Source organism: Lagenorhynchus albirostris, chromosome 14 (genome assembly GCF_949774975.1).
Source record: "Lagenorhynchus albirostris chromosome 14, mLagAlb1.1, whole genome shotgun sequence".
Classification (NCBI taxonomy): Eukaryota; Metazoa; Chordata; class Mammalia; order Artiodactyla; family Delphinidae; genus Lagenorhynchus; species Lagenorhynchus albirostris.
The window spans coordinates 65,344,789-65,372,615 of NC_083108.1; the positions used below are offsets into that span (position 1 = coordinate 65,344,789).

The window sequence follows — 27,827 nt, forward strand, 5'->3', positions numbered from 1 at the left end:
GGTTGCGGCGGCGGCGGGGGCGGGAACATGGTCCAGGCCCGGCCGAGCAGGGGGACCTGGCGGGTACGCCCCGCCGCCTTAGTAAGCGCCCGGGCGGCGCGGCCCGGGGCCGAGCCTGCACGCCAAGGCCGAGAAGGACGGGGACAAGGTACGTCCTGGGGGCCCAGCACCCATCACCAGATTGCGCCCTGCCTCAGTCTACCCCCTGGGGTCCAAGCCCGCGCTGCCCACGCCCGGAACTGGGGCTGCGCACGCCAGACTCTAGACCTGAGTGGTGAGGGAGTGCTACACTACCGCTTTGGGGCTCACGCACCTGTCCTAGCTGACAGAGGGTGGGAAGGCTGGGGCCTGCGGGGGGGCGGGGAGGGGGGTGGCGCAGGTTGGTGCTCGCCCGGCCCTTGGTTTCTTCCCCACGGTCCCATTTCCAGGGTTTACCCAGTCCTTGGTCTTGGGGCGGGTGGGGCTGGAGCTGGGCTGGAACTGGGAGTTCATTAATCATTAATCTTGGACATGGTGCCAGAGCCCTGGGGGAGGAGGGGCAGGGATCTTCCCTCTTCCCACCAGCCCTCCCCAGAAGAGGGGCCGTCAGAGCAGGGGCTGGGCATCAGCGTAAATAATGGATCCCCTCTGCCTGGGGAAGGCCCTGTCCTCTACCGCTTAGGGGGCAAGGCCACCAAGGAAAGGCTTGTGGGAGTGGGATAAACTCTGGTATCCAGGAATGGCCCCGTAGGTAACCCAACAGTTCCCTTGTTCCCTGGACCAGTGCTCAGAAAGGGGGTCCATCTTGGTCTGCCCCCGTTGGTGCCAAGCCAAGGTGCTTTGGTAACATTACAGAACAAGGCTGTGGTTCCTTCCCAGCAGGGACCCCCTCCCACCTGCCTAGAGCAGGAGAGGTGATGGGCACACATCTGGCTGCAGTAACCCACACCAGTGGGAGGGAGGGAGAGAGGGTGGCAGACCTGACACCTGATCACCTGGGTTGCCCCGGTGACAGGTGCCATGGAAATCCTCAGGAGGACAGTCCAGTTCCAGAATCCAACCTCTGCCTTTACAAAGAGGGTGACATAAGGCCCAGAGACGGTAAGGCCATGGGCAGGCCTGAGCTGGAGCAGACCATGTGCTGCTGCATTGTCCCTTGCCCCTCAGAGGAGGCATTGTTACTAACCCTATTATCCAAGGGGGGAAACTGAGTTTCAGGGGGATTCGGTGACTTGCCCAAGGTCACATAGTTCAAATGTGGCTAAACTGACTCCAAATTCAGTGGCTTGCCGGAGTCCCCATTTCAGGACCCCAGCGTTGCTCAAGATCTGTCTGCCCTTCTGGGGTCCTAGCCTCTTAGACCTTCCATGGCTGCCCCCAGCCCCCAGCTCAGGACCCCTCCCCCATTGCCTCCCTAGCTCCCAGCTCTGCCTGACACTCGGGGGGTGGGCAGGCTGCTACCCTGGGAGCAGAGACAACAGAGCCCTGTTCCCAGCTGCCACCTCGGACTGTTTCCTCCCTGCTTCTCACTTGGGCAGAGCCCTGCCTGAAGGAATCCCTGTGGACAAAGAAGCACGCCTGCCTCCTGTGCATCCCCTTGTCTGATGCGCATGGGTCTGATATTTGAGGGCATGGGTCCAATCCAGCAAGGGAGGAGTGTGTCCTTCCCTCTAGGCTTTAAGGGACTAATTGTGTCACCCTGGTGAAAGAGGCAATGATTAACCTGGGAGAACGATACACAGATGTTGGAATTCCAGGCATGGCAACAGGCTTGTGAAGGGCTTCTTGCTTCCCTCAGACTGAGCAAGGAATATGGACCATCCCTGTTTAGGAGCCCTGTCCTACTCCAGACAGGGAGGGCAGGATGGAGCAGAGCGCCCATGGGGGTCAGCAGGCTGGGGTCAGGGGAATAGCCAGGTGAGGAGTGATGGTTCAGAGGAAGTGGGGTTCCAGAGGAAACATGCTTTCCTACCTGCCAGCCCCAGGGCAGAGATGGGGTGTGGCTTGGGCACCCCCAGATCTGATCCCAGTGGTGCCCAGACTTGCCATGGGACCCTAGGCAAGTCCTTCTCTCTCTGTGCCTTGATTTTCTCAGATGTGAAATCTGGGAGTCAGGGACCTTGGGTCTGGAGCATGGGAAGTATGGGTGCTTGGATGGGGAGGGTGGCCCTCCAGGAGATGGTACTGGCGGGTCCTGCCTCTCCTGCCAGGTGGATCTAGAAGGGTCATGATAATAACCCGAGGTGTGTGCAGAGGGCTCCTTATGCCTCACCCCGTTTGATCCTCACAGCAAACCCGTGAGAAGGTTGAAGTATCCCCATTTGTTAGGAAACCAAGGCTCAGAGAGGGGAGGTCACCTGCCCAAGGTCGCCCAGCTGGGGAGCTGGGATTTATAGGCAGACCTCTCCAGGATTAGTGAGGCGGGCGGGAAGATCCAGGGCATTGTGCATAGCAAGTGCTCAGCACCTTTTAAAAAACCTTTATATTTTACATATTTTTATGCAAACAAGTGCATGATATCCCTTTAAAAAACATTTCAGTCATGCTAGAAGGTAAGGAGAATGATACTACCAACTCTCACATACTCACCTGAGGGCTTCTCAGTGATTTTGAAGCTAATAAAGAAGGGACTGACTACTTGCTTAACATGTGTTTTGCCACTCTTCAGTTAGAGCTACTTTGGGGCGACTCAAATCTGCCATCAGGAGGGGTGGTGATTTTGCCTGGACAAAGCAGCGAGGCAAGACCTGTGGGCTTGCTCGTAGTTCTGAGCCTCGGTGTCCCCGCCGTCACATGAGCTAGCAGGTGACACTAAGCGTGTCTGTGTGGTTGCCATTTGGAACCGTGGAAATAGGTGATTGACCCTGCAAGATCAAAAAGTTTTCTAGTCATCAAAGAACACTGCCTTCTTAATCAGCTGCCAGGCCTGGTACCCAGCTGCAGCCATTCCCCCAGCCAAGGGGGCAGTAGGAGCAAGCTGTCAGGGCTCCTTGACAAGTTTGGAGGTGGTCCTGAAAGCTGAAGTGCCCCTCGGGAGATCCTCCCCATCTCTACTCCAGCACCCCCTCCAGAGGGTCTCAGAGGGGGGAAGCTTCCAGATTCTTGCAAGTCAGTCCCCCAGCGCTCCTGGATGGAGGGCCAACCTCTCCATCTGCACCTTCAACTGTGCAGCTCACACTTTCCAGCTTCTTCTTGGTCCCAGACCCTTGCTGTCTCTTCCCCATTTTAGGACACTGAGGTTCAGAGAGGGCAGCATGCCTGCCGTGGTCACACAACAAGGTGGGGCATGGTTCAGACTAGCCACGTTTCCCTCCTCCTCCAGCCAGACTGCAGTTTTTCAAAATGGAAACGTCGTTATTTTAATTTTTTCCAAAGTAATACAGACTCTTTGTAAAACAAAATTATATGTGTGTAAGTATATATTTATGTGCGTGTATGTGTGTACATATATGTGTGTATATATGTGTTTTTTTACTTCATTATATATTATGGGCATCATTTTAATGAGGACATATTAGACCATTTGGATGAATGTCACATATTTTTAACCATCCCCTCTTGTTGGACACTTAAGTTGTTTCTATTTTTCCCCTTCGCTAAATAATACTACAAGGAACATCTTTGTGCTCCGTCTCAGATCTCTTGTTAGATTTTCTTCTTTGAACAAATTTCCACAGGTAGAAGTGCTGGGTCTGAGGACGGACACTTTTAGAGCTATAACAGTTGCTGTCAAATATGCATTCTAAGCACTGTAGGGAGAGTCTTTCTGCTCTATTCTTAAAGTCTCCTCCATTGTCCCCGTAAGATTCCCTTCCAGCCACAGGAAACAGCCCTAAGACACCCTCACTCCACCACCATCTCTGCCAGAGCCCTGTTCCTATGTGTGCGCACTGAACAAACAGCATGGATGCCCATCAGTCAGGGAATGGTTCACAGGAGCGGTGGTTCCACAGAATATTCTGTAGCCGATGTCTTTGGAGGCCCTTTATCTGCTCATTCTGCTCATATTCCACTGGCCAGAATTCAGTCACGTGAGGACACTGAACTGCAAGGGAGAATGGGAAATGTAGTTTAGCCATGTACCCAGGGAGAAAGGGAACTAACTGCCTTTGGAAATTGGAAAACACACTGTAGCTTCTGCCGCTGGGGCCCCCTACCCCAGCAAGTCTCCCTGGCCACGCTCCTCCTGCCTCCAGGCTGGATCAGGTGTTTTCTCTGTGCTCCAGGAAGCCCTGCCAGTGTGTCCTCTATCACAGCATCTGCAGCTGTCAGCTTGCTCCTCTCTCACGTCCAGCACTGAGAGCCCGAGCTCCGTGCACCGGGCATCAGGCACCCCAGTGCTGGGCACAGTGCAGGTGCTCAGTAAATACCTGCAGAACAGATCAATTTAAAACTCATTGTGATCACAAAACGATGTCCATAATCTATTGACATGTGAAAAAAACAAAATGTGCTCCCCAACAGAGACACCTCCTATTGCCTCTATTGATAGAAAAAATGTGAGGAGGCTTGTGCCGAAGCTTTAAGGGTGCTGCCCTCTGGGGATGGAGCTCTTTATATTTTTCTGTAATTGTCTGAACTTCTTTTCATTGAGCATATGCTGCTTTTATAATTACAACAATTTTTTTCCGGTGGGGGCAGAACCAGCCGGAGCCGACGTCACTGACACTGGGGGAAGAGACCCCTCTGGCAGGGCTGGAGGCGCAGGTTCTGCAATCAACGCTCCCACTCTGGAAAGCTTGGCTTCACGTGGCTCTTCTTTTCCTTTTTTAAATTTATTTTATTGAAGTATAGTTGATTTACAATGTCGTGTGAGTTTCTGGTGTACAGCAAAGTGATTCAGTTATATATATATATATATATATATATATATTCCTTTCATATTCTTTTTCCATTATGGTTTATTACAGGATATTGAATATAGTTCCCTGTGCTATACAGTAGGACCTTGTTGTTTATCCATTCTATATATAATAGTTTGCATCTTCTAATCCCAAACATTTCTTACTTTAGAAAATGCTTTTATTGAGGTGTTTTCTTCATACTTCCCCAAACTGCTTACTAAATATGTAAAAAATCAGAGTAGTGTTTTATATCATAGCTTTTGATAAAAGCAATGAAAAGAGCCAAAGTTCTTGAGATTTTTTTTTTATTATTTTTTTTTTGCGCTACGCGGGCCTCTCACTGTTGTGGCCTCTCCCGCTGCAGAGCACAGGCTCCGGACACGCAGGCTCAGCGGCCATGGCTCACGGGCCCAGCCGCTCTGCGGCATGTGGGTTATTCCCGGACCGGGGCACGAACCCGTGTCCCCTGCATCGGCAGGTGGACTCTCAACCACTGCGCCGCCAGGGAAGCCCTTGAGATATTTTTAAAACAGTAATTGAGTCACATTTTCCTCTTTACCGTATCAAGATGCTGTTGTTTTATTGAGTTGCCCTTGTCTCAGACTTAAACTATCTTGAACTATTATCATGTTGTAATTGACATAAAAGAGGAATTTGCTTTGCATCAGCACTAATTGGTTTATCAATATCCTGTACCATTTACATTTTAAAACTGAATGTCTGTAAGATGGTAAGGCATATCTGTACAAAGCCTTACAACTGGTAGTGTATAGGAAGCTGTTCAGAGTGTTATGTCTGTATTATAGCCAGTTTTAGGCTATGGTCACTTATCATAATCGAAAAACTAGTTACTAGTAACTTGTCCAGCTTCTAGACTAATTTTATGGGAGAGGAAATGTAAATTTCTGGAAGAAAAATTGCATACAAAATTAATTGGTGTTGACATAGGATTAGAGCATTAGTATGCATTTGCATCTTTAGAATTTCATCTTCGTTTTTCTGGACGTTAATGAATATATAATAAAAAAGTAAAAGCCTATGTTATGCTACACTGAAATTTCCCTCTATCTTTGCCAGTTTATCTTATATTCCGCTTCTTACTTTGAGTGTCACTGGATCAGAATGTTCCTTAGGCATCCTCTGGCATTCCTCAAATAATTTTCCTAGCAAAACTCTTATTAGATGATCATTTGCCATTCTAAAATGAAGTTTTTGTAGCATTAGTGCTTGTGTAAGTCTAACCCCAAAGGTCAGCTAATAAAGAACTGTATGAAAATCAGTTGAATCAAATTAATTGAATAAAATGTATACAATGCAATGCATGCATTGGCTACTAGAGTAGGGTTGTTATCAAAGAGGAAAGGAAGTGATCAAATTCCAAATAGAAATATTAAGAGCAGAAGCAACAAATAGATTTTTCCTTATTGTTGGCCTTGATCTACTATGACAAAAACAATATTTAGAAATATGAAACTTCCAATGTTTAATTTTTTCAAAACTATATATTACTGTTACAGATATATATGTGTGTCAATAAAATATTTATGTGGCTCTTCTTTACTAGCTTCCCACTCTTCCCACGATCTCACTTCTTGCTCAAAAGCTTTCACTCCACTCCTACATGGACGAGGTTCTTACCCCTCTGTGACACTGGGCTTGTCACATCCCCTCCCTGTGCCTCAGCTTCCTTATATACAACAAAGTGGGGGATCTAAAGGGCTCTCTGCAAAGATTATGAGAGTGCGTGATGCATGGGAAGTCCTGAGCACAGAACTGGGCTGTGGTCCAGAGTCCACGCTCATAAACCAGCATGTCTGCTATTTGATGCCAGCTCTGCCCCAACTTTCTCCCATGCATCCGTCTTCAAGCTAGCTCAGCCCAGAAAAGATAAAACATCTCTATCCCATGCCCTGGACCTGGTTCAGCACTCAGGGAGATCAGGACTCTGGGCCTCCCCTGTTTCGTGGGTGCTTGCTGGGCTGCTCCCCGGCTGGGTGGGGCTTTGGGGGAAAGAGCATTCAGAGCACACTGTCAGATGCCTGCTGCTCCTTGGGAGGGACTGGCAGCTGCTCGTCCGATGAAAGTGCTCGATGTGGGATAAATGACCGTCACAGTAGGGAGGGTGGGAGGGAGGGAGACGCAAGTGGGAAGAGATATGGGAACATATGTATATGTATAACTGATTCACTTTGTTATAAAGCAGAAACTAACCATCGTAAAGCAATTATACTTTTATACAATTGGAGCAATTATACTCCAATAAAGATGTTAAAAAAAAAAAGGAGGGTGGGAGGTAGATGTAAGAGGGAGGAGATATGGGGATGTATGTATATGTATAGCTGATTCACCTTGTTATACAGCAGAAACTATCACAACATTTTAAAGCAATTACATTCCAATAAAGATGTTAAAAATTTAATTAATTAATTAATTAAAAAACTGATGGTGATACCTGGGTTCCTAGAGCCCCACGCATGGGCCATGGTGGGAGCTCTGGGCATCAGTGCTGACGGAAGGATGTGGGGGGCTTTTCTGGGCACCCTCTGTCCATGGGCAAGGCTGAGCGAGAACAGACCTGAACCCAGCAAAGAACAGGATGCGAGAGATTCCAGTGCCTGGGCTGAGCCCGAGGGCCTCTGGCCCCAAGAACTGCCTCTTCCTAGGGAGACCTTGGGAAGGATCAGCATCTCTGATCAGCCCAAATTCCTCAAGGCTGGTCCAGGGTGTCCTGTGCCACCATCCCTCACACAGGGTGGAGGCAGGACAGGCAGGATTCCGTACCGTACTTCTTTGATAAAGGATTTGGAGGTCAGAGAGGTGGAATCTCATCAGACTCAGTACCTCCCAGCCCTGGTCAGGTACTCTTCCTCCAGCAGGCCTTCCAGGTTGAGTTGCTTGCTCTCTGGGCTCTCACAGATTTTAGGCAAATCTTGGTCTCAGGTTGTGTCTTGGCATCTTTAAGCCCTAGAGTTTGGGAAGTCCCTGTTTTGACTCTGGTTCTGTCTGCTCTTTGCTAACTGTGTGACCTTGGACAGGTGATTTCACCTCTCTGAGCTTTGGTATCTTTACCTGGGGAGTGGCTAACAATGGTACTTGACTCATAGGGTAGCTGTGAGACTTAAATGAGATGTGATTGGAGGAGAAATTAGCTTCCCCAAACTCACCTGCCTCCCTGTCCCTCCCATGGCCTTCAAGCCGGTCCCAGGCTCTCTGCCGGGCTCTGCGGCTGCTTGTCCTTGGCCCAAGGACGCCAGGGGCCTTGCTGAGCCATTGGATAAAGGAGCTGCCTGGCTGCTGAGGTCCAGAGAGGTTTGGGGACCACCCAGGGGGCAGAGGGCCAGGGCAGCACCTGCAGGGTACAGGGACATGCCACCTGCTCTCCCCAGGGAGGGAACTCATGAATATTCACACCCACTAGAGCATGAGGGAGCCAGCCAGCACACTCCTGGGTGTCATTGGAGCGTTCCTGTTTCCCAGTGACTACAGAGGCAGCCTGGGAGTCAGATGTGGCTCAGTCAGGGAGAGGAAAGGGGCATCCAGACACGGCCGGAGGTGAGTGTGTCTTCCTCTGTCTCACGCACAGGCCCCTGGGGGGAGCAGGACACCCTGGGACTGAGGCCTGCCTGGTGGTGATGCTCTAGGCAAGAAGGTTCACCATCCCGGGCTCGGTTTCCCCGTGTGCATGCTGTGGGGGATGAGTCCTGTTTCTCCTTTGTTCCCTGGAGTGTGCTGGTCCAGCCAAACAGGAGGATTGCTGGGCCTGGCCAGGAGCCAGCCATTGGCACAGACGGAGGGTGATGTGGCTAGGGTAACCCAGAAGGAGAGGAATAGATAGGGTGAGCTAGGGAGGGGGGATGGTCTGCCCTGAGTGCCTGGGACTGTCACCACCATAGCAGAGGAAAGAGACTCAGGTTCTGGCCCTGTCTTTGCTACTGCTGCACTGTGTGACCTTGATGGTGGCTCTGCCGTTTCTGAGCCTCAGCCTCCTTGCTGCACTGTCTTCCAGGCTACAGGCCGTGAGGCTTGGGCCAGGCTGAGATTGTCCTTGGTACCCCATGGACTTAGACCTGGGACCGTCAGCTGCCTGCAAGCCTCAGCCTTCTGTGATGGAACATCCAGCTGTGCACACCCTCCTTCCCACGGGCTTGGGCTGGGCCTGGGACATGCCAGGCAGAGGCCGCCATGGACAAACAGGAACATGCACATTTCAGGCCAACAGATCTGAACTCGAATCCCAGCCCTGCCCACTGCCTTGCTACCCTGGGCAAGTCACATCACCTCCCAGAGCCTCGGTTTTCCCATCTGCAAAATAGATGTGACAGTGGGGTCTGCCTCCCAGGATAGCTGGGTGGAGTCAGTGAGATGCTCTGGAGGAGACCCCATCCCAGGGCCTGGCTCATAGCAGGGCTCAAAAGTGAAATCAGGGGCTTCCCTGGTGGCGCAGTGGTTGAGAGTCCGCCTGCCGATGCAGGGGACACGGGTTCGTGCCCCGGTCCGGGAGGATCCCACGTGCCGCGGAGCGGCTGGGCCCGTGAGCCATGGCCGCTGAGCCTGCGCGTCCGGAGCCTGTGCTCCGCAACGGGAGGGGCCACAGCAGTGAGAGGCCCGCGTACCGCAAAAAAAAAAAAAAAGTGAAATCAGAGGGTGGAAAGGGCCCAGGGCCCAGCACCTATCAGGGCAGGGCCCGGCTGGTTTTGAGGAAGCCAAAGTTGGGGAATGAACAAATGAATGAGGGAAGCAGGGATGGGGGTTGAGGGGGCGGTCCTGGGCGGGGCCAGGCAGAGCCTGATTGGTGGTCCTGGGAGGCAGGTCTGCCCCCTGCTGCCTGACCTGCGCCCAGAGCCTTGCCAGCCGCCTCCCAGAGTTCCAGAAAGTGCCCTGGTGAGTGGGGCTCCTGGGGCAGGGGTGGGCCCCGGGGTTTTTTAGAGGGCAACAATCCGAATCCCTCCCCATTTTAAAGTCAGAGAAACCGAAGCCCAGGGCCCCACTCAGGGTTGGGGCTCACATCTGAGGCTCTGGCCTGGCCCAGGGCTCTGTCCTGATATTTGCTGGGACCCCTGAGGAACAGGAGGCTGGTGGGGTCACTTGAGGCAGGGGGCAGGTCTGTGCTTGGTCGGGTTGGGGGCAGCCACTCCTTGTTCAGGGGGAGACTACCCTGAGGGCGACAAAGACAGGAACCCAGAGCAGGTCCCCACGCTCTTTGAGCGGTAACTATGCGCTAGTCGTTTTGCCAGCAGGAAAAGCCAGCACTACCAGCTTCCCCACTTAACAGATGAGAAACTGAGGCTCCAAGGGGTTCCTGTGATTGAAACACAGGCCCGGGGCTTCCAGGTTGGCTCCTCCCCTCTCCTGAGACCTCTTCGTGACCAGACCTTCGCCAGCTGACTTTACCCACCTCGCAAGCTTTATCTACTATTTAAATATAGTAAATACGTGTTATTGCCTTTTTCTGATTAAAAGTAATACATGCTCCTTAAAAAAAATGCAACCCTTACAGAAATGCATAATATAGAAAACGATTACCTTTTATACCCCTCCCCCAGCTACGCAGAGAATACCACTGTTAAAACTTAGAATATGCCCCTACAGTGGTTTCTTTCTGGGCCTATGTATATTTACCTATTGCCTATATGGATTTGGGGGCATAGTGTTCCAGAACTTTCTTTTTCCACATTAGTAGATCATGGTGTGTTTTCAAGCAAGTCCACTCAGCTCCACCTTGTTTCTTTTTCTTTTCCTTTTTTTTTTTTTTTTTTTTGTTACGCGGGTACAGATGCCTCCATCTGGGAAGGGGCCTTGGTTTGTGGAACAGGTGCCCTGCTGATGGACACTGAGGTTGTTTCTAACTTTTTTCTGACCAAACCGCCATGAACACCCTTGCATGGGTGACTTTGCCCAAGTGTTTTTGCAGAATAGTTGGAATTGGAAGAGCTTGTACCTTCCTCCTTTGATAGGAGTACCGGAGACTCTCTCACACTCTCGTCCACCCTTGACCCTGTCCACCTTGCCCACCTAAGAGTGAACAGAGATATGTCATTGTCACCAGGGAAGCCAAATTCCCTCTTATATAGTTCCTTCCTCTGCAAATTTCTTCTTCATGTCCTTTCCTTTGAGGACAACTTTCTAGATGAGAAGCGGAAAACTCAGGGGCTAGTCAGGCAGACCTGGAGTACCCATTCTCTGGGAAAGGTTTGTGGGTGCCTCCGGTCACTTTTCCAGGGGGAATTACATAGGGTCCTCCTCCAGGCTGACTGGCTGACCTCTGGCTGCAGGGTCAGTGGTGACGTGACATGCGTGTGATCACGGGGCAGCACGCGTGATCTCTCTTGGCCTCTGGGGCCCAGGGCCTAGTGCAGCATGCACCACAGCAGCAGTGGAAAGTTTTGGACCTTGGCTTTGTAGCTAAGGGGCAGTGGGAAGGCTCCCAAGTCCCAGCTCTCTCCTGGACCCCCCATGGCTTAGCCTGAACTGCCCCCATTACAGCTCAGGCCTCAGCCCCCTGCCGACAGGGTTGCCACAGTTAGACCTAAAACCTACTACCCCCCAAACTGAAAACAAACAAAAAAACCAGGACATCTAGTTAAATTTGATATTCAGAGACATATTGAATAATTTTTAGTATAACTATATCCCTGGCAATATTTGGGACACGTGTATACTAAAAAAAGTTTTATTTGTTGTGGGTTTTTTTTTTAATTTTATTATCTTTGGCTGCTTTGGGTCTTTGTTGCTGCACATGGACTTTCTCTAGTCGCATGAGCAGGGGCTACTCTTCATTGCGGTGTGCAGGCTTCTCATTGCGGTGGCTTCTCTTGCTGTGGAGCACGGGCTCCAGGCACGCAGGCTTCAGTAGTTGTGGCACACGGGCTCAGTAGTTGTGGCTTGCAGGCTCTAGAGCGCAGGCTCAGTAGTTGTGGTGCACGGGCTTAGTTGCTCCATGGCATGTGGGATCTTCTCAGACTAGTGCTCAAACCCGTGTCCCCTGCATTGGCAGGTGGATTGTTAACCACTGCACCACCAGGGAAGTCCCTATTCGTTGTTTATCTGAAATTCATACTTACCCGGTTAACCCTGCCTGCCGGCAGTTGGAGAAAAGATGGGCATGTGGGCAGAGGCCGGGCTGGCTGTGTGATCTGAGCCCTCTCCTTCCTCGCTCTGAGCCTCAGTTTCTCCATCTGGCTCCCCTACAGATCCCATGGGCACGGGGGCCTGTAAGGAGAGATGAGGAGCCTTGGCCCCTCACTGGGAAGCTGGGAAGGGTGGCACGGGGGACAGGCGGGCTGGCTGGGCCTTCTGAAAGGTGAGGGATTCGGGCCCAGGCCCCTCCCTGTAGACAAACCTGGCCCCAGGCCTGGGGGGACAGAGCACTGGGAAAGGGTCTTCTTTTCCTTTTTACTTACAACATGATTTCATCATGAAGGCCCAAAAGGTGTAAAAAATAAACTAATGAACACCCACGTACCCACCACTCAGCTTAAAAGTTAAAACAGAACCAGGCAGCAGAACCTTCTCCCTGCCACACTCCCTAGCCTCTCTTTGCATTGGCTTTGCCCAGCGGGTCCATCTGCAGCCGAGAGTCTTTCTGTCCCTGTCTGGACCTGCTGGGGGGCCACAGAGCTGGCAAAGGCAGGTCCCAATGTTGAAGGCTGCCTCTCAAGCCAGCCAGGCCTGAGATGGTGGTGGGGGCTCCCTGCGGCCAGCCCCCTAACGCTTTCCCTGCTCTGTACTCCCCACAGGTGTCTGAGATGCCGCTGCCACAGAAGAAGCGCTGGGAGTCCATGGCCAAGGGGCTGGTGCTGGGAGCACTCTTCACCAGCTTCCTGCTACTGCTGTACTCCTACGCCGTCCCCCCGCTGCACACTGGCCTGGCCTCCACGTGAGTGGCCCTGCTGGGCAGCTGAGGGCTGGGGGTGGGGGAGGGTTGGCTCCTGCCCCCGTGACCACGGTTACCTCCTGGGTGGCCACCCTGTGCCCTTCATCATGCTGTGCCAGGCAGAAATCCCACTGAGAGCAGAACACCCTGTGGAACCCTAGGCCTCGGTGTCCTCATCTGTGAAGTGGGTATAGTAACAGAGCCTGACATGGAGCATAAGAATCAAATAACACCATCTGCACGGTGGGCTCCAATGGGGCCAGGAGGTGGGGAGGACCTGTCCAAGAGCACACAGCTGGCACAGGCCTGGATTCAAACTGGGGTCTGTCTGCCTCCAAGCCTGGCTCCTAAGCATGAGTCCACCCCACCTCCCCACAGGGCTGTTCTGCCCAGGACGCAGCACAGCCTGTGCCCTTAATTGGAGGTATTAAGTTGAACTAGAGGAAACTGCTAATAACTGACCATTTTCGGCCTGCAAAGTTTCATGTGGTCCTACCTAATGCTAATTCATGATAAATGTACTTAACAGTGGCCATGAATGAGACGTGTTATTGTCCTCACAGCAACACCATGAACAGGCTTATTGTCCCCATTTCACAGATGAGGAAAGTTAAGGCCAGAGAAGCCAAACAACTGACCTAGGCCTTGCAGCCTGAATGCAGGCCCATCTGGTCCCTGGGCTCCCCTGCCACACACCCCACCCCCAGCAGCCCGCTCTCTAGACCTGGGGTAGCAGAGCCCAGGGTGCTAAGTCCTGAGGCTCTGCCACCACTCCATCCCAAGCAGGACCCCCGAGGGCGCAGCACCCTGCTCCCCGGCCCTGAGTGAGCCAGAGGCACTGACCCCGGCCAACGGCTCGGTGGGAGGCTGCCAGCCGAGGCGCGACATCGTGTTCATGAAGACGCACAAGACGGCCAGCAGCACGCTGCTCAACATCCTGTTCCGCTTCGGCCAGAAGCACGGGCTCAAGTTCGCCTTCCCCAACGGCCGGAACGACTTCGACTACCCGGCCTTTTTCGCACGCAGCCTGGTGCAGGACTACCGGCCCGGGGCCTGCTTCAACATCATCTGCAACCACATGCGCTTCCACTACGACGAGGTCCGGGGCCTGGTGCCGCCCAACGCCACCTTCATCACTGTGCTCCGCGACCCCGCCCGCCTCTTCGAGTCCTCCTTCCACTACTTTGGCTCCGTGGTGCCCTTCACGTGGAAACTCTCGGGCCGCGACAAGCTGGCCAAGTTCCTGCAGGACCCAGACCGCTACTACGACCCCCACGGCTACAACGCCCACTACCTCCACAACCTGCTCTTCTTCGACCTGGGCTACGACAGCGACCTGGACCCCGGCAGCCCGCAGGTGCAGGAGCACATCCTGGAGGTGGAGCGCCGCTTCCACCTCGTGCTCCTGCAGGAGTATTTCGACGAGTCGCTAGTGCTGCTCAAGGACCTGCTGTGCTGGGAGCTGGAGGACGTGCTCTACTTCAAGCTCAATGCCCGCCGCGCCTCGGCAGTGCCGCGCCTCTCCGGCGAGCTGTACCGGCGCGCCACAGCCTGGAACGTGCTGGACGCCCGCCTCTACCGCCACTTCAACGCCAGCTTCTGGCGCAAGGTGGAGGCCTTTGGGCGCGAGCGCATGGCCCGCGAGGTGGCCGCCCTGAGGCGCGCCAACGAGCGCATGCGCCGCATCTGCATAGACGGCGGCCACGCGGTGGACGCGACCGCCATCCAGGACTCGGCCATGCAGCCCTGGCAGCCGCTGGGCACCAAATCCATCCTGGGCTACAACCTCAAGAAGAGCATTGGGCGGCGGCACGCGCAGCTCTGTCGACGCATGCTCACACCCGAGATCCAGTACCTGATGGACCTGGGCGTCAACCTGTGGGTCACCAAGCTCTGGAAGCTCATCCGGGACTTCCTGCAGTGGTGACGCCCGCCCGTGGAGGAGGGCTGAGCAGGGGCCCGCTGGCCTCCCCCCACGGCCCTCCTGGTGCCACCCCAGCCCCTGGGGTGAGGCGGGGCTACTGCAGGGGTGCAACCAGCCAAGGACTGGGCCCACTGCACACAGGGCCTGAGATCAGTATTTGACTAATTATAGTTTTTGGTTTTTGGTTTTTCGTTTTTTAAATTAAATCCCCTTCCCTCCAAAAAAGAATGTTCTATTTTCTGGCTCCCCTTAAAGGGGAGACTTCAGAAGTAAAAGAATTTGATGTGTTTTTGTTAATCAGCCTCAGTGGTGCTGACTGGCGGGGCCCTGGTGTGTGTGGGATGACTGGTCGGGATTGGGGGAACCCAAGGGAGCATGATGGGCACCTGAGCGTGTCTGTGGGGCAGAGCCCAGTGGTATGGCAGGGTTTGGTGTGTATCTGTCACATGCTGAAGCCCTGTGTGGTTGAAGGGGTCCCATGAGCTACCAAGACCTGGAAGATTGTGTGTGTGTGTGTGTGTGTGTGTGTGTGTGTGTGTGTGTGTGTGTGTGTGTGTGTGTGTGTGTGTGTAACAGGGAGGTGGGGAGAACTTGGTGGAGCCATGAACAGCAGGCCCAGGGCCCAGGCTAACGGTTCCTCGTGCAATCTCATTAGTCCTCACAATAATCCTTTGAGGTAGGCACAATTACCATCCCATATTACACATGTGGGATTTGACATTCTGAGAGCAGGAAGGAAATGCTTGAGGTCATGTTGCAAGATTTACCAGACCCAGTACTAAGCCATCTCTCTGGGAACCCAAACCCTTTCCATAGCCAATGTCTGTTCACCCATCCCTGCCTGCCCCCTTTCCCCTAATGACCACTCCAGGCTGCCTCACCATCTGCTTGTGCTCTAACCCTACCTAAGTCCTGGGTTTTCCCCTTCCACCCTGGAGTTCAGTTTAATTAATCCAAAAAACATTTTATATTCATTAGATGTCTGTAGTGCGCCCCAGCCTTGAGCTGGCCCTGAGCAGACAGCAGTCAGCAAGTTGGCTTAGACCCTCCTGGAGCTCATGTCCAGAGAGCAACCAAGGCATGTCGGGTATGATCAACCATGGCAGGGATGTGTCAGCTCTAACCATCTGCTTCCATCAGCCTCCCCGGGGAACAGAGGCCCTTCCTCAAGTCTCTAACCAGTAGCCAGCAGCCAGATATGAAAGGCAGAAACCACAGCCAGGAGATTCTTTACTGGAGACCTGTTTGTGCCAGGTTCCAAGCCAAGTGCTTACATAACTTATCTGGATACCTACAACATCCTAGCTTTATAGATCAAAGCTCAGAGAGGTTGAGTGACCTACCCAAGGTCACACAGCTAATTAGGGCCAGGGTCAGAATTCAAAGTCAGATCAGTCAGCCAGATCACTCAACCTCCCTGGGCTTGAGTCAATCTTCCTCCTGGGAGGAAGCTTCTGGTCCAAGGAGGGTAGGAAGGAGTTAGGGTGACAAATTGTTTCACTTTTCTAGAACTGTCCCGGTTTTAGCACTGAAAGTTCCCACATTGAAGGAAGTGCCTCAGTCCTGGACAACTAAGACAGTTGGTCAGTATGGGACAGGTTTGACCCCACCAACCCTCTGGGACCACTGCCTACACCCTCATAATATTCCTTGTGGCAAGAAATTAGCACAGCCTTGGAGTCTTTATTTAATTCATAGGGAGAAAAATAAGCAAAAATAAATAAATAAAACTGACAACATCTAAGACTATTTGCAGGAAAAGATGTAACTGACCCCACATTTATTAGAGAATTCTCCCTCCTTTTATTAATCAAAGAGAGACGTGACTCAGTGCAATATGATAGCTTCCTGGGTTTGTGGAACCCCATAATTCTATTTCCTTGGACCCCTAAGGGCCTAGAAATGCCCATAATAATATTATATATAATTACATTATTTATTATTATTAATACTGGCCCTTTTAGGTCCTTTCAAGATCCAAGGAGAACAGTTCTGGCAGTTAGTAGATGCTAAGAACATAAATTACTTCATCAGCATTTACTATCTGCCTGGTTTGTTTTAAAAGCATTATAGTTATTAACTCCTTTATTAATGTAATTAATACTTTGATAATGAGTAGTTGCCAGGTACTGAGCAACCACTCTGTGCTCAGCCCTGTGCCATGTGGGAACATGCACAATTCCCTTTGCTCCCCCAAGGAGGTGACTGACATGCAGAGAGGCAGAGCAACCAGCCCAGGGTCACCCAGCCAGCAGCCATAGAGGCAGGATGCAAACCTAGGTCAGTCAGATGCCGAGGCTGGTGCTTGCGGCCTCCAGACCTTCAGCGCCATTCCAGTTGGCCACCTCAGCCTCAGGACTGAGGGCTGTCCCATGGCTGAAAAAGTATGAGGTCTCCAAGGGGCTCTGCAGGGGTAGCCTTCAGGAACCAGACTGCTCTTGCTACACCTGAGCAGCAGAAGGCGCCATGGTACCAAGTTCGGTCTTGCCTAGTTCTGACCTTCCTGGCCAGTGGGAGCTGGGGGCGCCCATGGTGACCAGGCATCTGTAGACCGGACACGTGAGAGCCAGGGCAGGGATCAAGGCTGCCCCCTGGGAGAAATTAAGTGAAACCACATGTCCCTCTCCGTTATGGGTTGAACTGTATCCCTTAAAAAGATGCATTGACGTCCTAACCCTCAGTCCCCTATGACTGACATTATCTGGATATAGGGTCTTTGTACATATAATCAAGTGAAGACAAGGTCATTGGAGTGGGCCCTAATCCAATATGGCTGGTGTCCTGATAAGAGATGGAAATGCCATGTGAAGGCACAGACACACAGGGACAACACCATGTGAAGACAGGCAGAGGTTGGCATGATATAGCAACAAGCCAAGGAACGCCAAGGGTGATGGCCACCTCCGGAAGCTAAGAGGCAATGAAGGAGTCTATCCAGAGCTTGAGGGAACGTGACACTGTCAACACCTTGATTTCAGACTTCTAGCCTCCAGATCTGTGAAAGAATAAACTGTTGTTTTAAGCCACCCAGTTTGTGGTACTTTGTTACAGCAGCCCCAGGACACTAACACACTCTCCTGGGTGAGGCATCTCCCCCTCACCTGAACCCCTCCTTTCCTCCCTCCCCCAGGCTCGCCCCTAGGAGCCACCCTCCACCTGTAGCCAGAGGCTGTCCTCTGCTCCAAGCCCTCCACTATCCTCCTTTCCATTGAGGAAAAGCCAGGCAGCTGCATGCCTCTGGGGCTTCGCACATGCTGTTCCCTCTACTATAAGGCCCCCTTACTTTTGCAGGCCTAATACTGCTACGTGTTTTCAAAGCAAGTTCTGCCTCTTCCTCTGGGTGTCCTTCCCTGACAGCCCAGCCCCCAAGCTAGCTTAGGGCCACCAGGCTCCCCATCTCAGCTCTGCTTGCCCAGGGCCAGAGCCGTGGATTTGCTTGTCTGAGAGGCCCTCCAGGATGCGGCCCGGGTCTTATGGAAACAATAGGCCTCCAGTGCCCAGACCAGTGCCTGGCACACAGTCAGTTCTTAATAAATGTTGAAAGACAGAGGAAAGGGACTTCCCTGGTGGTCCGGTGATTAGGACTCTGTGCTTCCACTGTAGGGGTCTCTGGTCTCACTCCTGGTTGGGGAACTAAGATCCCTCATGCCATGTGGTGTGGCCAAAAAAAAGAGGACAGAAAAAAAGGAAATAGGGAGAAAGGAAAAAAGGAAGGAAGAGAGAAAAGAAGAAAGGAGGGAGGGAGGGAACAGGTAAAAAAGAGAGAGTGAAAATAGGGCAGAGGGGAGAAAGGGAGCTATTTCGCCCTTGAGGGCCTTCTTCATACTTGTCCTAACTGACTGGGGCCTGTGTCCCTGGGAAAGATAATAGATTAGCCAAGGCACACAAGTGCTGGAATGAGTTCATTAGCTGAAGGCTCACATGACACTGGGGCGGGACACAGGTCAGGTAAGTCTTGACACGGGCAGGTAGAGGCAGGGAGTCTGGAGAGTGGGTGGCCCTGGGCACCCACGAGCACAGAGAGCCATATAAGAACTGAAAAAGGAGAGGTGGCCACTCCCAGCTTCCCTGGACATCACATCTTTGGCAAACTCTTATTGAGTACCTACTGTGTACAGCGTGCCACAGTGGGAGTGCTTTTCTCAGACAAGTGCCTACTGTGTGCAAGCCCCGTTCCCGCCGCATTCACTGGACTGGGACTCACTTCCCAGCAAATAAAACCAATTAGAAAAGACCTTGCAGAAGAGGAGGGCTTTGATTATAGGCCTTGAGGGAGGCAGGGATTGGATGCAGGGTGTTGCAAGGAAGGGCATTCCAGGGAGAGGGAACAGCATAAGAAAAACTGGACAGGTAATAGTGGAGAGGCAAGGGGGCTGGAATAAGGAGGAGAACAGGAGAAATCCGCTCAGCAAGGACAGCAAATGATCTTGCGCTCTAGGCTACGGAGTTTGCAGTTTCTCCTGAGATTGACAAGGAGCCAAGGGAGGCTTTGGAGGAGACGCAGGACTACTCAAAGGTGGGCTTCGGAGGTGCTGGGGTGGGGAACCAGGGAGAGGAATGGGGGCCTGAGCCAGGGAAGGAGCAGGGGAGGGTGGCCCACACTTGCCCCTTGTGGCTAAAGCTCTAGCCTATGGGTCTGTGGGGTTCTAGGGAGACCTCGCCCTACAAGAGAGGCAGATCCACTCCAGTTACTCCCGTGCAAGGCTAAGGAGGGAGCATCTCGGGCTCAGCGAGGCGCCCCAGGTGTGTGCTCTGCCTGGCGCCGGCATGTGAGAGACAGAGTCCTGAGTAAGCTCCAAGTTCAGACGGTCCTGATTGTCACCCAACTGCTGCACGGCTCGGGCACTCCACTTCCATCTTCCAGGCTCCAGGAGGAACAGTAAGGGGTTCACAGAGCAGGGATGCCTTTGTCCGAGAAGCAGGCACAAAGCCCAACACGTGGTCCCAGATTAGAGGTGAAGCTGCTGGTGCCCTGCCCGTGTCCCCTGCCCTTATCCCCTCAACCTCACCACCCCCCGAGGCCTTTCTCCAGCCTCCAGGGCCACAGGTGCCAGCAGGATCGTCAGCCCCTGGAGCAGCCCTCAAGCAAAGGTGTCTAAAGACCCTCAGACCCTGGGCGGGACTCTGAGGTGAGCGTTCCACACTGTCTCCCATTATCCCCATTGGGATCGACTTGTCCTTATTTTCTTCATTACTTCCCCGTACAGCCACCTCCCCACCTCTGTCTCACTTCCTCACTCTCCTATTTGTGTTTCCCCGGATCACCTCCGGAATAAGCTCCTTGCACTGGAGTGCTTATCTCAGACAAGTGCCTGTTGTGTGCAGGTCCCGTTCATGCAGCATGATCCCACGTGTCCTTGTCTTGGGCTCTGGCTTTCTGCTTGTCCAGGGGTGGGGGAGCTAACTGTAGCCAGGAGTCTCCTGTCACCCCTCACCTGAAGGCTGGGTGTGGCCCAGCTCAGGGTTGCACATCCATCCACCTGCTGGGTCTGGGTCTGGGAAGTCTCTCCTCACCACCGATGCCACATGCCCTAAAGGCTGTGATGAATCATGGGCAGTTGCTCCAGACACGTGGGGTGGTAATTGGAGCCTGGGACATGTCGGGGCACAATGACAGTGGTTTCAGACCTCTGCTGGGTGTGAGTGGTGGCCTTCCTGGCTCAAGGAAGTATCTGATGGGACTGCAGGAGTAGAGGGTGGGGACTGAGAGGCAGGGTAGAGAGCAGCCCCTGTGTGCGTGACAACAGGCGGTGTCACTTTCAACATGCTGTGGGGCAAAGATCGCTGTCTTCATTTCACACATGAGGATTTGAATCTGGGCCAGTCAGGTCAAGGTTTGGTGCCTTAGGCACCCAGCAAGGAATGGACCTTGCCATGTAGGGACAAGAAGCCTGGCAGGAAGAGGCGGGGCTTCTGGGCAGTGGTAGGCATGGGCGGGGCTGCCAGCTGGGCAGAAGACAGGTGGTCTGCAGGGAGCCACAGAGTGGGGCCTGCACTCGGGACCAGCCAGCTGGACCCCATACCCACCACTGTAGGGAGAATGAGCGGGCAAGAGGGTGAGCTGAGCCCATCGCAGGAGAGGATGCTAGCCCAGGTGAGGTGGGGGAGAGAGCCCTGCACCGGCCTCAATTTCTCCTTCTGCCCCAGAAGAGGTAGCCCCCAAGGCCCCTGAGGTTCCTCTGAGCTCCGCACTCCCGGGTCGCTTCTCAACTCTGAGGGTCTTGGTGGCCAGAGTCCACACTGGCGCTGTCCAATAGAAACATAACACAAACCACAAATGCAAGCTACATGTGTCATTTCAAATATTCTAGTAGCCACGTGAGAACAGGGAAAAGAAACAAGTAAAATCAATTTTGATCATATATTTTATTTATTTATTTTTTGGCCATGCAGCACGGCTTGCGGGATCTTAGTTCCCCAACCAGAGATTGAATCCTGGCCATAGCAGTGAAAGTGCCGAGTACCAACCAACGGACCACCAGGGAATTCCCAATAATATATTTTATTTAACCTGACAGAGCCAAATTGGTATCACTGCAACATGTAATCAATATAAAAATGATCACTGAGATTTTTTTGCACTTTTATTATTTTTTTAAATAAATTTATTTATTTTTGGCTGCGTTGGGTCTTCATTGCTGCACGCGGGCTTTCTCTAGTTGCGGCGAGCAGGGGCTACTATTTGTTGTGGTGCGCAGGCTTCTCATTGCAGTGGTTTCTCTTGTTGCGGAGCACGGGCTCTAGGTGTGCGGGCTTCAGTAGTTGTAGCATGCGGACTCAGTAGTTGTGGCTCGCAGGCTCTAGAGCACAGGCTCAGTAGTTGCGGCACACGGGCTTAGTTGTTCCACGGCATGTGGGATCTTCCCTGACCAGGGCTCGAACCCGTGTCCCCTGCATTGGTAGGCAGATTCTTAACGACTGCGCCACCAGGGAAGTCCCAGGGTCTGATCTCTTAACAACTTTTTTGGAGCATCAGAAAAAGGGCCGCGGGCACAGCTGGGGTCCCCAAGGCCTTGGTAGTGGCCGTGGGTGTGACAGGGACTCAATGTGCTGTTTCTCTGGACACCTTCTCTTCCTATCTCCCTCCTGGGTGGTGGCTTCTTTCTCTGCTTACCACCATCACCAAGGCCCGCCCAGGGGCACACCCACTGCCATCAGCCCAGGAACTCAGGGGGCCTATACCCAAGTCTTCCTGGGGCTCTGGGTACCTCAGCTCTTACCCAAGCCACACTGTGGTTCCCCATGTCAGGAAAGGAACACTCTGAGCAAAGCGGGTGGGAGGGTGGAGTGGGGCCTCTTTCTTCAGACACCTGGAACAGGCCCCCAGGATTCTACAACAACAGCCTGTCCCCTTGTTGCAGCTCGGAGCTTTGACCTGGAGAAATCCGATGACATGCTGCGGAAGGTGAGGGCAACGCCTCCCTGACCGGCCCTGTTTCCTACCCCAAGTCTTCTGAGATCTTCCTTTCTTCCTGTCTTCCCTCCTTCCTCGCTCCCTCCCTCTCTCCCTCCCTCCCTTCCTTCCTTCCTTTCTTTTTCTTTCTTTCTTTCATGCAATGACTGTTTATTGAGCCCCAAAGGTGAGTCTAGCTGGTGCTGGCACTGGGGAGAGTGCAGTGGTAGAAAGAGAGAGAAAAGAAACCAGATAAATAAGTAAACAAGACGCTTCCTGAGAGTGGAAAGTTTAACAAAGACAGTGGGATGGAAGGAAGTGAGGGAGGTCAGGGAGGTCTTCCTTGCTGAAGGGTGACATTTTGGCTGTGTCACGAATGCCTGAAAGGAGGCAGGCAGGTGATGATCGGAGGCTGAGGGCACAGCAGTGCAAAAGCCCTGAGGTGGAGGCAAGCTGGAGCAATCCAGGAGCACAGGAGGTTGTGTTGTAGAGAGAAAGGGGAGAGATGCAGCTGCGTGGGTGGCGCAGGCCCATGGTGGTGGCAGTGGGGTGGGGCTGCAGGCCACCATCGGAGTCTAGGTTTTTGACTAAGGAGAACTGGAAGCTAGGGGGTGAAGTCTGACTCCCAGAACTCCCTGGGAGACCGCGTGGGGAATGGAGGGTGGCAAGCAGGTGGAAGGATGCAGGGAGAGGCAGCTGCACCTGTTGGCTTCACCTGTTCCTTTCTGAGATTTTTTTCCCTCCTCATCCATGTCAGACCCACGTCTCCTCTGTCCCACTCCTGTCCACATCCCCAGTTCTGTGCCCGTGGAGCCCCAGATGCCCTGGCAGGCCCTCAGTGGTTGCAGGCAGAGGGGCCTGGCCAAGTGTCCCTGGGTCCCTGCAGAGGCCTTTGGCTCGGGGGGGTCTTCGGCTCCTCCCGTGTCTCTGTAGCAGGTGAAGTTCCGGAAGCAACAGGATCTGCACAACATCCTTGCATGCCAGCCTCCAGAGGTGAGATCCCCGGCCCCCCAGCCGCCTCGGAACCCAGGTCTCCCTCAAACCCACACCCCCTCCCCAGCCCTCTCTCTCGTGCATCCAGGTTGTCAGGCTATACAACGCCAACGGCACCTGTGGCCACAACAACGAGGGCAGCCCCATGTGGTACCACATCATCAGAGGCCTGGACCTCAAGGGCCTCCTCCTCTCCATCTCCAGACAAGAGCTGCTCAGGGCCAAGTCCCAGAGCTGTGGGCTGTCCCTGAGGGAGTGTGCGAGCAGCGGAGCAAGGAGGCAAGGGTCCCACGGGGCCCTCCCAGCCCCCGGGGCAGCCACAGTCTGGCAGCCTCCAAGGCAGCCCCCAGCACTGGGCACCCAGAACCTACCTCCCTGGTCTCCTCGGCTCCTCCCAGCACCTCTGAGCGTACACAGGGTTCAGAGGCCAGTAACCCGCTAAGTGGTCCACACTGGGGCTCACTGCCCCAAAGCCCAGCTCCACGCACCAGGCCACGCTGCTCTCTGTGGCCTCATTTGATGGAGAAAGACAGGTATTTCAGCCGCACTGGACAGAGGAGGAAACTGAGGCATGGCGACCTGCCTTCCCATGGACAGATGTGGGAAGGGCGCCCCTTGGGACGGCCCCATCCCCCCTGCACCTGGCTTCCTGGCGTGAAACCTCCACGCCAGGCGGAGCCGGGATAAGCCAGGCCAGTGCCCTGGGCTCAAGCCCGGCCCCACCTCTGGTGGGGTGTGGGGGGCACTGACCCTCATGGGGGTCTCACTTCCCATCATTCCCTTGCACCTGGGGAAGAAAGTGGAGAAAATCATAGCTGTTTTCGATTTCGAGGGGCTGAGCCAGAGGCATCTGTGGAAGCCAGGAGTGGAGTTTGCCCAGGAGGTGAGGGAACCCCACCAAGGGGGGCAGGGTGTTCGCCCTCCTGGGCCTCTGTCCCTCGCTTGCTGATGTGGAGTGTGTATGGGGGGGTCCTCGCTCCGCCCACAGGTTTGCAGCTCCTTACTTGCTGTTTGCAGGGATATTTTCAAACCCACAATCTCTTGGGGCTGTGCTAAATCATACTTATCACCCCAATGTCACCATTTCAAGTCCAGCAGGTCACAACAACAGGTGACCTGCTGAACATGGTCACCAGGCCTGCCAGGGTCCCTGTCGATGCCCTTCCCTCTCATACTCCCTCCCCGCTCCTCCCTACCGGCCCCACCCCCTGCCCTTGGCTTGAGCCCCTCCCCCCATCCCATTTGCTGCTTTGTCTGGGAGGCGGCTGGAAGCAAGTCTGCTCTGAGAGCCCTAAGGAGGGAAGGGAGGCCCTGACAAGACCTGGGCCCCCCGGGGCAGCCAGCCTGCCTTTTCTTTTCTTTCTGCTCAACCCAGAATAGCAGAGAACCTAAACTTTAAAAAAGTTTAACAATCATCAAAACATACTAAATTGAGGAAGCCAGACACAAAAGGCCACATATGGTGTGATTCCATTGATAGGAAATACCCGGAATAGATAAATCCATAGAGACAGAAAGCAGACTGGTGGTTAACCAGGGCTGCAGGGAGAGGGAAGGGGTGGGGGTGGTGACTGCTAACAGGTACGGGCTTCCTTTTGGGGTGATGAGAATGTTCTGAAACTAGACAGCGGTGATGGCTGCACACCTCTGTGAATATACTGAAAACTACTGAATCGTACACTTTGAAAGGGTAAACTTTATGGTATGTAAATTCTATCCCAATTAAGAAAAAAAAGGTATGTCTTACAACTTTGAATCTTTCTTATGCTAAAAGTTTTTGTTTCTGAAGCTGAACTATTGTCTAAACCACATGGAGGGGAACCTTCCAGAGTCCTGAGGGGGATTTTCTTACTCTGCAGTAGGTGGGGTCACCCCCTTGAAATCTGTCAAGAATTTTGCACTAGTGGCTTCAGGAGGGTCTGTGACTGGGACCCAACAAACTGGAAAGCAGCAGCTTCTCTTGTCTGGGTGGGTTCTGGGTGTCTGGGGGGCCTTGGGAGCCTTAAGGGGGCAGCATTTAGGCACCTGTAGCTTGTGCACTGACCTGAGTTTGGCCTCACAGTTTCTCACAGCACTCGAGGCAAATTACCCTGAGATTTTGAGGAATATAATTGTTGTGAGAGGTGAGTGAACCAGCCCGGGATATGCTGAGTGGGGGGCAGGGGATGTGGAGGCAACAAGGCAGGGAACTGAGACCCCAGGAGACCCTGAAACAGTGCCTTTCTCAGCTTCCAAGCTGTTCCCAGTGGCCTTCAACCTGATCAAGCCGTACATAACTGAGGAGATGCGCAGGAAGGTGGTGATTCCTGGAGATGAGTGAGCAGCTCTGGCCTCCTCTGCAGCCCAGAGCCTGAGCTGGGGGCTGCCCCTCTGCAGACCTGACAGCTCCTGCATCCGAGGGCACCAGGCTCGGGGACCCACTCCTCCAGACCCACTGCTCTGGAGGACCCACTCCATTATGGCATCAACGTTGAGGCCAATGAGTCCACCTGCCAGAGGGCAGAGGGGCCAGGAGGGGTCCGTCCCCGGGGGCACCAGGAGGATGTGGGAAATAGGGGGAGGGAGCCATATGACACAGGACAGCCCTGGGCTTGGCCCAACTGCCCTCAGTCGAGCCTCCCCGATCCCACATGGAACCCCAATTTCGCCCCCAAAGACAGCTGGAAGCAAGAGCTGCCTAAGTTCACCAGCCCCGACCAGCTGCCTGTGGAGTTTGGGGGGACCATGACTGACACCGATGGCAACCCCAAGTGCCTGACCAAGGTACAGGTGCCCAGAGGATGGGGAGGGAGGGGAGACAGCCATGGTCTAGTGCCCTCTCACTCACCCTCGCCCAGACATCAACTACGGGGGCAAGGTGCCCAGGAGCTACTACCTGCACAACCAGGTGAGGGTGCAGTACAAGCACCAGGTGACCGTGGGCCGAGGCTCCTCCCTGCAGGTGGAGAACGAGATCCTGTTCCCAGGCTGTGTGCTCAGGTAGGGATGGCGGCCACTCCACACCTGGGCATGGTTGGGAGGGGCCCGGAGCCCAGGCAGGTGGTTGTCAGTGGGGCCCTGTCCCCTATAGGTGGCAGTTCGCATCAGACGAGGTGGACATCGGCTTCGGGGTTTTCCTGAAGACCAAGATGGGGGAGTGGCAGCAGGCCGGGGAGATGATGGAGGTTCTGCCCAGCCAGCGCTACAACACCCACCTGGTGCCCGAGGACGGGAGCCTCACCTGCCTCCAGGCCGGCGTCAGTAAGATCTATAGGGTTCGCTGGAGTCATTTTCCTCCTCATGGCGGAGAAATGATCTGACGTCTCTTGCCAGTCTGACCTCTCTGTTTGCTCCTATTTCCAGATCTCAGGGAGGGTGTGGGAGTCTGCGCTAGCTCCTAGATCCCACAGGCACCAGGGACATTGGTTTCAGGTGTTGGATCTTATGAGTGGCCCCCAGGTGTGGATACAAAGGCAGAGACACATGGTGGAGAGCACGGTTCACAGCCGCGGACTCAGCTCCTGGAAAGCCCCCTCACTGCACTCAACAGGCTAAGTAAGAGACAGCTGGAAAACAGCCATGGGCTCAGCATCAGGGCTCCCAGCCTGTCCACATGTGTGGACCACCCCACTTTGGGAATCCTGAGGAGATGACTCTTCCAGGTTTTTGTTCCCCCATTCCCAGGCCTCCCAGGCCAGATGCAGTTTGGTCCACTTTAGCAGAAGCGACGTTGCCCAGGACCACTGCTGACCTCCCACCTCTGTGGGGAACAGAGCTAGGAGAAGGGAAACCCAAAGCTGATCTCCCCTGGAGAAGAGAATGAGTTCTGCTAATGCTTTAGTTCATCCACATCTAGTTCATCTTCGTGGCAAAGGGAGAATTAGAAGGGTGGAGACGGAGAAATCTGGATGAGTCACCACGTCCCAGCATTCATGTTGGACCTTGGTGTCAAACAAAATGCCTCTAAAAAAGGCATGATGAGAATGTGGCTGATGGAACTCAGCCCTCTCTTCTGGGGAAAGCAGGGCTCCCCTCTGGGTTGGAACATCAGGATAAGGGAATCCCAGTCCCTCCCCTCCCTTGCTCTGGAATCATAAGTCTAACCAACCTCTAAGCCCATTTCCTTATCCATAAAATGGGGGTGATAGTGCCTTCTGTGGGATTGCTTTGAGGATTCAGGGAGCTGTGAGCACCGATGCAGTGCCCGTAGACGGGGCTGATGCACGCTGCTGGTGGTTACTATTATTCCTTTGGTTGGCACAAGCATCGGCCAAGGAGATAGTCGGGAGTGATGGGCTGGGGCAGACCCTCCAGCCCCACCCACAGTTCTGGGCGGCCCACTCCCAAGGGCACTGGGCGTGCAGATGTGCCAGGCTCGCTTTGCTTGCTTACTTCTCCGTCCTTGCAGACGTCCTGCGCTTTGACAACACCTACAGCCTGATGCATGCCAGGAAGGTCAGCTACACTGTGGAGGTGCTGCTCCCCGACAAGGCCTCCGAGGAGAAGATTCAGAGTCTCGAGGCAACAAGACAGTCCCCACTGCAATGAAGACCCTGGGCGCCCCGGTGCCTGTGCTCTCCAACCCCTTAGCACCCCTCCCTGTCCCCTGACCCTGCCCGCCGCCCCCAGGAAGGGCGGTGCTGGAGGTGACTGCAGAGAGCCACCCACCTCAGCCATCACCGTCTCAGCTCCTTGTGGGCCAACCTGGCTCTGTGGCCGAGCAGGAAGGGGAACCCTGGTGCATAGGCCACGCTGAGGATTCAGACAGACACCCCATCCCCTGTTCGCAGAAAATGAGGATGAGAACCCTGAGGATAAGCTTGTGTCCACTGAGGAAGGGTC

At 53.8% G+C, this 27,827-nt stretch overlaps 2 protein-coding genes across 4 annotated transcripts; both read left to right on the forward strand.

Annotated features, from left to right (window-relative positions):
• On the forward strand, positions 1 to 14,873 carry GAL3ST1 (galactose-3-O-sulfotransferase 1). Its single transcript, XM_060170679.1, has 3 exons — positions 1 to 148; positions 12,560 to 12,699; positions 13,483 to 14,873. The coding sequence occupies exons 2-3, from the start codon at positions 12,569 to 12,571 to the stop codon at positions 14,621 to 14,623; spliced, it is 1,272 nt and encodes a 423-aa protein (XP_060026662.1). The 5' UTR covers positions 1 to 148; positions 12,560 to 12,568; the 3' UTR covers positions 14,624 to 14,873.
• Positions 14,874 to 21,986: 7,113 nt separating this feature from the next.
• Positions 21,987 to 27,553, forward strand: LOC132532309 (SEC14-like protein 4). Of its 3 annotated transcripts, XM_060170681.1 has the most exons (10): positions 22,014 to 22,025; positions 22,947 to 23,006; positions 23,095 to 23,283; positions 23,794 to 23,889; positions 25,069 to 25,129; positions 25,235 to 25,322; positions 25,667 to 25,769; positions 25,819 to 25,985; positions 26,077 to 26,246; positions 27,350 to 27,553. In XM_060170681.1, the coding sequence occupies exons 1-10, from the start codon at positions 22,014 to 22,016 to the stop codon at positions 27,424 to 27,426; spliced, it is 1,023 nt and encodes a 340-aa protein (XP_060026664.1). In that variant the 3' UTR covers positions 27,427 to 27,553. The 3 variants fall into 3 exon arrangements, with proteins under 3 accessions (XP_060026665.1, XP_060026664.1, XP_060026663.1); XM_060170680.1 differs by lacking the exon at positions 22,947 to 23,006 and having other exon boundaries at positions 27,394 to 27,553; XM_060170682.1 differs by lacking the exons at positions 22,947 to 23,006; positions 23,095 to 23,283 and having other exon boundaries at positions 21,987 to 22,025; positions 27,394 to 27,553.
• Positions 27,554 to 27,827: the final 274 nt, after the last annotated feature.

Excerpts from the sequence above, each read along its gene's own strand:
- GAL3ST1 (XM_060170679.1), top strand. The coding sequence starts at position 12,569 with ATGCCGCTGCCACAGAAGAAGCGCTGGGAGTCCATGGCCAAGGGGCTG. Across the intron at positions 12,700-13,482 it reads CACACTGGCCTGGCCTCCAC|GACCCCCGAGGGCGCAGCAC; the intron begins GTGAGTGGCCCT and ends CATCCCAAGCAG.
- LOC132532309 (XM_060170680.1), top strand. Across the intron at positions 25,323-25,666 it reads GTGGTGATTCCTGGAGATGA|CTGGAAGCAAGAGCTGCCTA; the intron begins GTGAGCAGCTCT and ends CCCCAAAGACAG. Across the intron at positions 25,770-25,818 it reads ACCCCAAGTGCCTGACCAAG|TGCCCTCTCACTCACCCTCG; the intron begins GTACAGGTGCCC and ends GCCATGGTCTAG.